This window comes from Salminus brasiliensis, chromosome 5 (genome assembly GCF_030463535.1).
Source record: "Salminus brasiliensis chromosome 5, fSalBra1.hap2, whole genome shotgun sequence".
NCBI lineage: Eukaryota > Metazoa > Chordata > Actinopteri > Characiformes > Bryconidae > Salminus > Salminus brasiliensis.
The window spans coordinates 31,029,849-31,042,406 of NC_132882.1; the positions used below are offsets into that span (position 1 = coordinate 31,029,849).

The following is a 12,558-nucleotide window of genomic DNA, read 5'->3' on the forward strand; positions in this document are numbered from 1 at the left end:
TCCCTCAATTTAATAAGGTGTTTCTTTAGTTTAATAAATAATTCCCTCAATTTAATAAGGTGTTTCTTTAGTTTAATAAATCCTAATTCAATTAAGTAGTTTATCCCTTTAGTTTAATAAATAATTCCCTCAATGTAATAAGTTGTTCCTTTAGTTTAATAAGTCATCATTTAGTTAAGAATTTTATCCCTTTAGTTTAATAAATCATTCCCTCAATTTAATAAATTGTACCTTTAATTTAATAAATCATTGCCTCAATTTAATACGTTTATCCGTTCAGTTTAATAAATAATTTCCTCGTTTTAATAAGTTGTTCCTTTAGTTTAATAAATCATTTCTTCAATGTAATAAATTGTTCCCTCAGTTTAACCAAAGTGTCCTATCTAAACTGACGGAATGCTTTATTTCATTGATGAAACGATTTATTAAATCGAGGAAACTGGGAATTATTTTTATTTTTCTGAATATAATTTCCCCCACCTTGATACTTCAGGGGCTCCGTAGATTTTAGACCCAAACACACAACCCTTGAACGATAACGTGTCGGATCACCCGAATCGGTTCGTTCAGAAGAGTCATTCAGGAAGAAAACGGTTCCTTCGCGAATCGCTCATCACTGTTATACCGCTGCGGCTGCTGATGCCAACGTTCTCCATCCACAGGAGACGAAAACGCCTGTTTTAAACATATCCGATTATGGACACACGTTGCCAAACGTTTGAAGGATCTAATGGATAATATTTTTGACCAGAATGGGGGGATTATGTTTTTTTATGGTCGACATTCATCATCTAATCCGAGCTAAACACGAAGCACAGGTGGACGGCTGCTCTCTGGACCGCTGGCCTCGGGAATCCTGAGGAAAAAACACCGAGAGAGAAAAGGCAACCGAGAGACACAGAGTTTACAAACGTAGTCGAGACACGTAGAAAAGGATTATATGCTGATTTCCAGGAGCACAGAGCTTCGCTGGGGTCGTAGCTCCGTGTTTCCCCGATAAATCGCTGTTTTCCTCTTCTCCGCTTGCCTCCGAAGGATGCTGCTGCTGCCGCTGCCGCCGCCGCCGCTGCTGCTGCTGCTGTTGTTAGCCTGGTTTAGCTTAGCCAGCTAGCCGCAAGCGTTAGCGCCCAAATCCCTAAACTAATCTACAGCTTTCCTCCGTCTGTCGCGCACAGAGCAGGCTAATGACACATTTAGAGACAGCTAATTATCCTCGGGGTCTTTTAGACGAGATGTATGCGGTTTAAGCTGCAGAGAGGGGGGTGTTTTAAGGATTATATCCATGAACAGGTTAGCTACCGTTAGCTAATGTGACTAAGGTGGGTTAGAAGACAGGCGTAGTGCTCCTAGTCATTTTCCTTTTGAGAAAGATACCCCGGCTGCCACGGTTTAGCCCCTTCCCTTTTTGCCTGGGTGGGTTATTTAAACGTGGTGGAGATCCTGGAAGGGACTGAGGGGGGGGTTTGCTTGGTGAAGATGGTGTAGTTGGTATCTTAGGCTCCGGGTCAAGGGCACAGTAAATACACACACAGCTGCCTGTGTATGTATATTTAAGAGACTCTTGCTGGTTTAGAGTAGTTAGTCCTAACGACATTGATTTCTATATCTGCTGTTCACTATTTATTTCTCTTTGCTGTACAGACAGGCCACTGTTCACATGCAGTCCTGGAAGGATCTTCTTCCTTTATTCTCCACCTTGTTGTTATTGGAAGGATCTTCTCATTTCTGCCATGCTTTAAGCTGTAAGGCAGGTAACTTTGTTGTGTGTAATCCTATTTTAAGATTTCTGGGCTGTGTTGTGGATCACAACGCTGTAAGAAGGCTAATGTGGAAGGGATTATGTGTACGTGTTTGAGCACTGGATGAAGAAAACGGTGCCAAAAATGGTGCTACTGTTTCGGCAGAGCAGCTTTGCATGCGGAGATAAATGAGCTCAGACTCCCAGCTGTGACGAAGCAAACATGATCACTCATCTCGAAGTCAGAGGGAGACTTTTGTAATCATTTTTAACCAGGTACGAATGGATCTCGGCGACACCTCTTCTGCTGGCGTACTGGCTCAGAGAGGACGCACCGTGACTTCCAATTCCAAACTCCATTTTCCGGTGGGATTTTAAAAAAGGAAATATATCTATAAGTGAGGGGAACAGTGCTCGTAGATGGAGCAGGTTCTCTCCAGCCCGCGAAGTCATTCCGACTGGGAATCGGACCAGAATTCCCTTGGATTTCTTCTTTTGGATATGGATAATGATGTAGTCACTGGCAACCCTGAAAAGGCAGAGAGACATCAGCGGGGAGAACCGGGGATTGTCTCTCTAAGCTTTGATGAGATTTTCCAGGAGAATGCCTTCAATTTAGATGACCTCTTCCGGGCATCCCGGTACTCTGGATTGGAGCAGACCTACCCCTGGGAACAAAGTACGGAATGTGTTTCACCGTGGGACGAACAGCCCCCTCACCCCCAGGAACTGCCTGAGAAAAATTGCTGTGATGCAATGTCTGGTGATGTGGACACTGGAGATCTCATCAGTTTCAGTTCCACCACCCCAAGCCCTACACACACTAGCACATCTGTGCAGGCAGCACGGCAGTACTCACCTACACAAGCTATGGACCTCCTGCAACCCATTGTTGTGACTGACACGGGTTGTCCGTTAGATGGATTTATAAGGCAGGCTCCTCTAGAACCCTTGCTGGATCAGACACTTTCTCCAAACCTTTCCCTTCAGAGGACTACAGTAATCGAGGAGCATCTGGGCTCACCTTCCCAGGTGAGAGAAGCAACCCTGGATCCCTCTCAGAGCATAGCTGAGCAGGTAGGGGACCTCATGTGTGTTGACTCTGAAAATGTGCTGGATCTGGCTGCGTTTTTCTCTGCAGTGGAAGGCTCAGGAAGGACTGCTGTCTGTGAACTTGAGCATTCACCTACGTCCCTTACTCCTATGCCCGTGTTCTGCCCCTCCTCCTCTTCTTCACCCCCTTGTTCATACCCAGATCCCCCAGGTGGCCCCACCTCCCTAACATTATGTATAGAGTCACATGTCCAGCCATGTGACAGGAGCTGTGCTCCCCTTCTAGTAACTGAGGCTACGATTGCAGGGATGTCAACATTGCGAGAGACTAATGCACCTTCAGCTAGTAATATAGAAATTGACTCCACACCTGGCATACAGGCAACACAGTCACCTGTAGATCTGTCTGAATCAGCTGCACAATCTGTACATGACAAAACTGGACTAGGCCCAGTGGAGTCCATATTTCCTGGTCTTTTTACAGATTGTCCAGTTGAGAAAAGCCAGCATGACCTCAGGACTGGTAGTTTGCATGAGGGAGATGAGACTCTGGAGACGAAAGGTGAAATGGAGAACGATCTCTTATCTGATCTGGTCCCTAAAACCTCTCTAGAACAGGACCTTGAATCAGTACTCAGTCTAGATGACCTCATGGCTTCACCTGATTCTGTACCCGAGCAGACGACTCCAGCGGAGTCCGCATCGCCCTTACAGGTCTCGCTCTTCTATGAAAGTGAGTTAACGTTTGACAACAGTGGAGAGCCTGATGAGCTCTCTGTGAATACACACCCTCCTGAGACTTCGTGCCATGTGAGTGAGGACTCTGACCTTTCCATAACATGTGGTCCCATGCCTTTAATGCCATCTTCTGGTGACAGCCAGGAACCTGAACCACTTGACTCTGAGAAAGAGGCGCCTGCTGACTCTTTCGATGCCTTAGAGAGTCAGTCAGATTTTGATTCCTCCATTGCCTCAGAGACCAGACTGACCTCAGTCTCACCTGTTGTTCAGACTGTGCTTAACATCTCACCTGAGCCAGCGCCTGAGACGCCTGGAACGGTCTCCCCTGACTCGCATTGTTACAGGAGTACGCTGCCCGATGACACAGAGAATGAACAGACAATCAACTCATGCTCAGAAGACATACTGAATGATGTCCATAGGCTTCCCCACTCTCCCTCTCTGTGCACTCAGGAGCCGCCTGCTCGGCTGTGTCAGTCAGATAACGCATCAGTAGATTATACAACTCAGCAGTATTGTAATGACCTAGATGGCGATACGACCAAGAACGAGGTACCAACCATACAGAAGGAATCTGAGAACCTTTCCATTGGTGACCATAACTGTGAGCATACACACACACAAGATGCTGCACCTGATGAATGCGATGCAATGCTGAGACAGCAAAACGATACGAACGGATATGCTCAGAGCCTCCCATCTGAGGACCACCTCATATGTGATGATGACAATCAGAACACTCATACACTGATTGACTCACGCGGGGAGAACAGTGTAGATACACCCGTAGCGGACTCTACAACCGTCCCTACTGAAGACTTGCCTTCTATTGCAACGTTACCTTCACCAGGTAGCCCGAGATGTGAAATTTTACATGTACAGGAGGAAGAAAGCGAGCATAGAGATAATGATCAGGATCAGGTGACCCATTCCTCTGAAAGTGTTCCCAGTCCATTAGACTCCACACCCTTATCAGCTGTGGATTCTCAGCTGACCCAAGTAGGCGTGACTATGGAGCAGAGGAGGGGAGTGGCCACACCTGATTCAGATGATGTGAGGGCAGAGGGGGAAACTGATCTACCTGTCCAGTGCACACAGGTAGACCTTCCTCAAGTAACAGATCCGCTGCCAAATTCGTCTCTGACAGACTCCTCACCACTCGCAGATGAGTCTCCCAGTGAAGTCTGCCCGCCAGAGGAAATATGCACACCTCTGATGGAGGAGACCATCGACGTTCCTGACGTTCCCAGCCATGCTGAAATGGCTTTGGACTTGTGTGTGAGCTCAGATGCAGCCCAGGATGGGAGCGTTGCTGCCGATGTCGTACCTGTGGCTAACGTTCCAACAGCGACCCCGACCCCTCGGGATGAGGAGCATTCTGCGCTGCAGGCCGTTTTCCAAGCTCTTGACCAGGATGGAGATGGATTTGTCCGCATTGAGGAGTTTATGGAGTTCGCCACAGCGTACGGAGCAGAGCAGGTGAGGATTGTGTGTGTGGGAGAGTGTGTGTTTTTTTTTTTTTTTTTTTTTTTTTTTCTTTTTTTTTCTTGTTTGGGAAAACTTTGGAAAGGTAAGATCGTTCACTGGGGTTTGTTTGTTCTGTCCTTTATCTTGGTGCATTCGTTCAGCCAAGCTAAAAGGGCATTGTGTTAGCAGATTAGAAAAGGCTAGCAGCACTGCAAGGATAACGCAGTGCTTGTCTTTATCAAATACAGGCAGTGCTAATGAGGTCAAGGTAAAATGTGTTTCTTACACACAAGCGCACGCTATGCGATGCCCTGATTTTCTCAATAGTAGATTTGTTTGATAATAGAACGTTTGTCTCACTGTTTTTGTAGCTGTTCCGATCTGAGAATGGTTCACATGCATAGAGGGATTGGTGTGTTCGCGTATGTGCGTGTTTTTCCTTTGGTCACATTATACCCAGGGAAACTTGAGCACCGTGACACCCAAGATGATGTTATTTATTATTCACACCCTTAGAGAGACTCAATCCCCCGGCCCTTCCCGTGCCTTTTCTTTTTTCTCTCCGTCAGACACGCCAATAAAGTGTACTTGGTTTCATTGTTCCTTGACCTGAATTGCTAATTGTTGCTTAGACATTCAAGTGCTTGTGTTGTGTTTTCTCGTGTATGGTGGCATGTGCTGGTGTGTTGCTTTGGATATTAGATATACGTCTCTACTTTCCTTTATTGTCCAGTTTTTGACTCCAGTGTTGACTGGAGAGATATAATGATGAAAGGAGGCGTGTTTGCTTGCTTGCACTTGTGTGCATGTGGGTTTGCAAGGAACTTCTAACAGAACAGGATTTGCTGCATCTGGTTTAGGTGGTCTGAATGTGCAGAGTAAAGTGTTGCAGAGTTCAGTGTGTGTGTGTGTGTGTGTGTGTGTGTGTGTGTGTACATATATTATATGCATGTTTCCCAACCTCAACCTACACTGTTAACCTACACATGTACAAAAAACAATTTTTTATATATATATATATATATATATATATATATATACACACACACATACAAAGTTATAGAAAGAGATTTACAGTAAATTAATGGAATTAATAAAAGTTGTCAAGTCCAGTCTTAGTTGAAGCAATTAAGGATGCCTCAATCTGATTGAGGCATATTGTAAGGAATTGTGTGCTGGCTATTCAAAGTCCTTCCACTTCTGATCCTTTGTTTTTTCCACTGTACTAAGACTGCATATTTGGAACAAGCACAATAAATGGTCATTATCCTAAAATCAGTAAATGATGTCTTAAATCCAGGATAAAAGGGTAATATTTTTAAATGTTTGCTAGAAATGTTTCTTCTTTTCTCTTAGTATTTAAGTAAAATATTAGTTTATTTAGAAATATATTAATTGGCTTGAATCTGTTTCTTGTACTATGGCTATGTCCAAAACAGAAGGCAGCTGCCTTTGTGTGTATGCTGTCTTAAAAATCAGTACCTTAGAAGGCAGCATTGGGATGACTGTCCCTACAACTGAATTTGTGTTTTTGAGGTTCACATTGAAGGCAGCAAAACTGGGCTGGTGGTGTGCCTAATTAAAATTGTTTGTGTAATAGCCAAATTATGGCTTTTTACGCTGGGCAGTTAATCAAAACTTACATCCATACAGATTCATTGACATTTGTACAGGTTTAGACCTTGGAATACTGCCTGAGTAGGCAGCGTTTATAACGTTTCAGACACAGCCGTGGTACGCAAAACATTGGAGTAGTGAGCTCCCTGCACTGAAGCCCTGCTGCGTTGTGTATTTTACAGATCAATAGAAGATGAAAGCCAGTGGTAAAAGGGGGTGTGTTACAGTATTGTTGAGTATGTATGTTGGAGGTGTATTGTGTTTTGCAAGTCTGTAGTTGGCTAAAGCCCATGAAACAATGTGCGAGTCTGTTGTAGTTGGGCTAATCAGAGCGTGACACACATCTCTGGTAACAGCCCAGACTTGATTTAGCACCTTCCCTAGTATCTTTGTAGCGGTATACTGAAGTCAGGATGTGCTATTCAGGGCTTCGACCAAAGTGTTGGTGGTCTGTTGTGCGTTATGATAGCATATGTGTTCAGGTTTAACTGCTCAGGCTGAGATTTCTAAGAGACACTGTCTGGATGTCTATTTTTTATAACAGCTCTGAATTGAAGTGTTTGTTTTTTATGGGTTTATTGATGAGCCAGGAACAAATGTGTATGTCGGTTCCACACAAGCAACACTTTATACTCTAAGCAAAAAGGCTTTTAGACTCCATTTTAGTTGTATACCGTTGCATAAGGAACCATCTACAAAGTGTTGTCCTTATTTATAAAGAACCACATGAGTAACTTTCTCACTTTTCCCTCAAAAATCTTCAACACTTACTCCCAAGCCCACCCACACCGACTGGACAGCACGTTTGGAAAAAGCTACATGGCCATTAATGGGTTATTACAGTGTAAGTAAAACTAAAATGCAAATTATTGTGGGGAAGACTTTGTAGTTTTTAATATACTGCCATTACTATACTACATACTACTATAAATCATAACAGATTTTTGCTTTTTTTTTTATAATTTATTCATTAAATTATAAATAGTGTGAAGTTTGTTGTTTATAAAAGTAATTATACATTGTTTTTGCTTAGTTGTTTGAATATACAGTACTCAATGTTAATATTACATCACATTTATTATTTATCATTTATAATAACCTGTTACTGGCTGTTCTCCCTGTTAATGAATCTAGAGTTAATTCTGGGCTTGTTTACTGTCTTTTTCAAATGTGCTGTCCAGTGGGGGTGGGAGTGTGTGTGGGTGGATGGGCGGATTTGGAGCAGGAAGTCTGGCTCTTTTGTAAAACCTGAAAAATGCTGACGTAAACACAGGAATGATTGGATTGGCAGGCAGGTTACAGAGAGAGAGAGAGAGAGAGAGGATGAGGAGCTGGGTGGAGGGTTGGATATAGTGTTTTCTTTTTTTTTTCTTTTATTATTGACCCCAATTTTCCTCCATGTTTAGTCCAGTCGGTTTCTTTTTCCCACCGTGTGTGAAAATAACTGGTAAATTAGCTTTTATTCTTTGGTTTCTGTGCTTACGTTAGTTAGTTACGTTAGTTGGGTTTGTGCAGTCTGAATGAACCTATTTGCAGGTTTTCTTGAGACCTCCTAAGCTCTTGCTTTGGTGGTGATGTGCAACTAAGCTACTGTTGTGCAAACATATCATTACTATCTGCAGAATGCAGTGGGTTAAAGATGTTTGACTGATATAACCCTGTGGTATATCGTCTACAGTAGATTATTCAGGGCGGAGTGGGGAAAGATGAGCCTTTTTTTTATTAATAATAAATAAATATATATATATATATATATATATATATATATATATATATATATATATATATACACACACACACACACAGGTTGATACAATTAATGATCACTAAATCCCCTAAAAAAGACATCTTGAATGAAACTTTTATTTATTCTTTTGACAAACATCCATAGATTACATCATGTTTTCTTTATTACATCATCATGAGTAAACTCTAGAGACTGTTGGGCTGAAAACCCAACAAAAATTCCTCGCTCAAAATCACTGAAATTATGCTTTTCTCCATTCTGATGGTTGATGTAATATACTGCCTTGCTGCCACACAATTGGCTGATCAGATTGCATAAATGCTCGGAGGGTGTATATGTGAGATGTTCCTGATTATTTGGATGAAACAATAATTTTAACACTTCAGTCTGGTTTCTAGTCTTATATTTAATTTGACTTTTATTAGAGAAGCACCTTTCAGAATGTTTGGTAGTCCAAGACTAGGCTTGATACTTGCCCTGGAAATTGCCCCTAAATCTTTATGTAAACACAAAGCGGTAAGAATAACCACCGGTTTAACTTATGCCGCAAGCTCTGGCTCATTTTGACCCACAATTACCATTTAGGGAAAGTCTAGCAACCCAGAGCTACCATTTTTCTAATTTGCTCACATGGTTGAACATATTGCCAGTTCATTAACATATATCATCACATTCTGAGGAAAGTTTTTTGTGAAAAATACATTTTCCACTTTCCTCTTACAACAAAATTACAAAGGAAAACTAAATGTACATACATGTCCTACTGCAATATTGACACGTCATGATATTTTTTATAATGGGATGCAATATTTGCATGATATAGTGCCCTTAAAATTGTGATATGCCCTTGTCCATTAGTTTGATTTTGTTTTGTTTTTTTAAGTTTATTTTATGCACTTTACTGAAGTTATGCAAACCTGCCAGCCATGCTCTGCGGTGTGTCTTATTTTTTTTATTTTTTTTATTTTTTTCATCATTTCCAAAAATAATTTGTGTCACGAACACTATTAAAATAGCAGGATGTTCAGCTTAATTAAATTACATCTATTACTTACCTACACAGTACAAAACAGTAGACTTGAGGTCAGGAAAAGCTTTGGTTTACGTCGGGACCAATGGGTTAAGTCTTCCTTTGGTATAATTGTTATCAAGCCAGTGCTCAAAATGTATTAGCCATGTTCATGATGACCTTTAAAATGTTTTCAGACTTTATTCTTTACTTGTAATGTTTTTGGAGAAAAGTTGGTAGACACATGCTCCTTCTCCTGCTGAGGGTGGGGGGGTGCTATGTACCCCTCTGGGTGATGTGTGCTATTGGGCTGACATTTTTTTAGAAATGAATATACCCCTCAATATTGCCCAGCCCTAACTTGCTTTTTGCAGCTCATGTGTTTGAAATGTGTGCGTGTGCGTGTGCGTGTGCGTGTGCGTGTGTGTGTGTGTGTGTGTGTGTGTGTATACATACATGTACATGTACACCATCGATTCAGCTGATGCAGATGTCCTGCAGTAGTCTGGTTGTAAAGTACGTGTGACAGCCGGATGACAGGTTTTAACATTAACAAGTCGGTTATATAAGGAACACAACGTGTAACCCATTAAACAGCAGTATCTAGAACGGCTGTCCTGCTTTGTGTTGCTCCTAAACTAAACTAATGCCCTTGTGATATCTGGACTTGTTGAGTCTGCAAATATGTGTGTGTCTGAGCATGTGAATGCTCTCGGTCTTGGTGATTATTGGAGAATTTGAGGCTTTCATCCGTTATGCACTGCATTCCTCTAGTGGTTTCTGAACATGCTTAAGCTCAGCATTCTTCATGAATGAGCAGCACAAGGGAGCGACGTCTAAAAATGATCCGATTTGATACTTATGTTATTTTGAACAATGATTGTCCATGTTGTTGTCATATATAGATCTATATTGAGATCTAGCAAAAGCGCCTCACAAATTATGTGGCAGAGACACTCCTACGAGTCTCTTGAGCCAGGGCAGATTATGAAATGCAACCTTCTGGGTTAAAACGGGTGCTTAACGACATGTTTAAAACCAAAAAAGCAGCAGGCTACTGTGAGCATGTTAGAGGACCGCGAAAGAGCATGTTCACTATAAACACTACAAAGTAGTTATTTCACATAATAGTCCGCAAAAATGAAGTGATTTTACTGTGGAATTGTGAAATAACTGCTGATTATATTAAGAATGAGAGAGGTCAGTCACATTTAATTGTAAGAAATGAAGCACATTATGACATTATTTTTAAAATGTAGACTAAAAAGCAACCCATCTATCTAGAAGTGATTTTGTAGTGATTTTACTATAGAAATAATATGCAGATTATCCTTTATTATGTATTTATCACTCAAGGTTTAAGGAAGCGCAAGGATTGGATTGGTTCAGTATCTGCTGATACTAAATATCATGAATTTAGAGAGGAAAAAAAACTCAATACATCTCCTATGTCTTCAAATAATTGTTAGTTGAAAAAGGTGTGGTGTTTTTGTTTTTTTGCATAATTATTGATTGTAACTGTACTGTATATAGTCGCTGTCCAGTGAAAAACATCAAATTAAAAATGGTAACTTTAAAGGAGAAGGCAAAAACGTTCTTAGCTTTGAATGGAAGTCTGTGTAAAATATGAGTTAATTCAGAGTAATTTAGAGGATTTCTATTGGTCCATTCTTGCAGAATTATTTACACAGTGTTTAAAAAAAACAGACAAAAATGGAGATACATGTTTTTAATTGAACAGCAGCGATACACTGATTGCAATTTTTGGACCAAAAGGAAAATAAGCAAATATGAAATTTACAGTGACCACATTTAGCACTGCTAATAAACAAGGAGAACTTTGACAGAAGTTCAAATTAAAGAAGGGCTTAAATTAATTGAACTCCCACATAAACATTCATAAACAACTCATCCCCTGAATATTCAGCTCTCATCTTGTGCTTTAGCTTGTTGTGGAATTGGCCCCAGCAGAAAGCCTGGGCTGCTTTGTGAGAGTCATGCATTTTTATTACCACTGCATGTTCTTGTTGATTTATTAAATTATAAAAAATATATATATTATTTATTATATTTATTATATATTTATATATAAAATAAATATATTATTTATTATATAAAAAATATAATATAAATAATATATATATTATGAAGTCTATGTACCAGCATTGTAACAATCTAGGAGAGCACAGTGATGGAAAGTGGTATGCTGCACCACATTGCTTGCAATCCACTTTTGCAGGGACGTGGGCGGTGCAGCACCCTTTACTTTCCAGCTTGCAACGGCTGACAATAATGATAATAAACTTTAAAAATATTTTCATGAAGGTGTTCGTAACCCTTTTTTTGAGTTAATTTCCAACATAGCCAGTCAAATCACTTTCCTCATCATGCCACTGAAGATGCAGACAGTTTAGCTTTCCACATTAACAGTAAATGTGGTGTGTTATTTCCACATACTGATTGAACACAGTCAGAACTTTAAAAATAGATAGAGAGATATTGCCTTCTTCAGATATTGCCATCTTTTTCACATACTGCACTCTTTTTCACCCTGTAGCTTGATTATGAACATGTACATAATGAATCTGAATGCCCACCACCTGGTGAAAGTTGTAGTAGTTGAGTTGTTAATATCGCTGCTATTTTGATTCAGTAGACTGTCAACAAAATAAATGGTGAAAATGCTCGTTGACTAAGGGTTTTTTTTTCTGTTAATTGTTTGAAAAATGTAATCAATTACAGACTTGGAGTCCAAAGTCACGTCTTTTACATGTGCATATGTTTTTGTACTGCAGTGTTACAGTGACTTATTCAGTAAAACATCGCACTCAAACTCGAAGCCAGTCTCTGATCAGTACTGTGGTGATGGCATTAGCCTTTCTCCAGAGTGAAAGGTCTTATGCTTCTTTCTATCCTGTATAGTGTTGCCCTCCCCCCCTTCAATTTTTCGCATCTCATTCTCACTCACTTGCAAGGACGATGCTTATGCTTCCTCAGAGACCAAAACCAGCCACTCATTATACTGCTCAACACAGTTGTTATGTCAGTTGTTATGTAACACAGTTGTATGTGATGAGCCGTATTTATTAGGCATGTTTTTGAAATACATATTAGTACATATGTAGGACATCCAGTTTCATTTCAGAATTATTTACACAGTGTGAAAAAACGGACAAAAATGGAGAT

General features: G+C 40.7%; 1 protein-coding gene across 2 annotated transcripts in view; it reads left to right on the forward strand.

Annotated features, from left to right (window-relative positions):
• The first annotated feature begins 367 nt into the window (after positions 1-367).
• Positions 368-12,558, forward strand: part of rab11fip3 (RAB11 family interacting protein 3 (class II)) — a 54,932-nt gene continuing 42,741 nt past the window's right edge. For both annotated transcript variants that reach the window (XM_072680167.1, XM_072680168.1), the window contains exon 1: positions 368-5,011. In XM_072680167.1, coding sequence (XP_072536268.1) covers positions 2,159-5,011 — 2,853 coding nt within the window. In that variant the 5' untranslated portion in view covers positions 368-2,158. The remainder of the gene's footprint in view (positions 5,012-12,558) is intronic.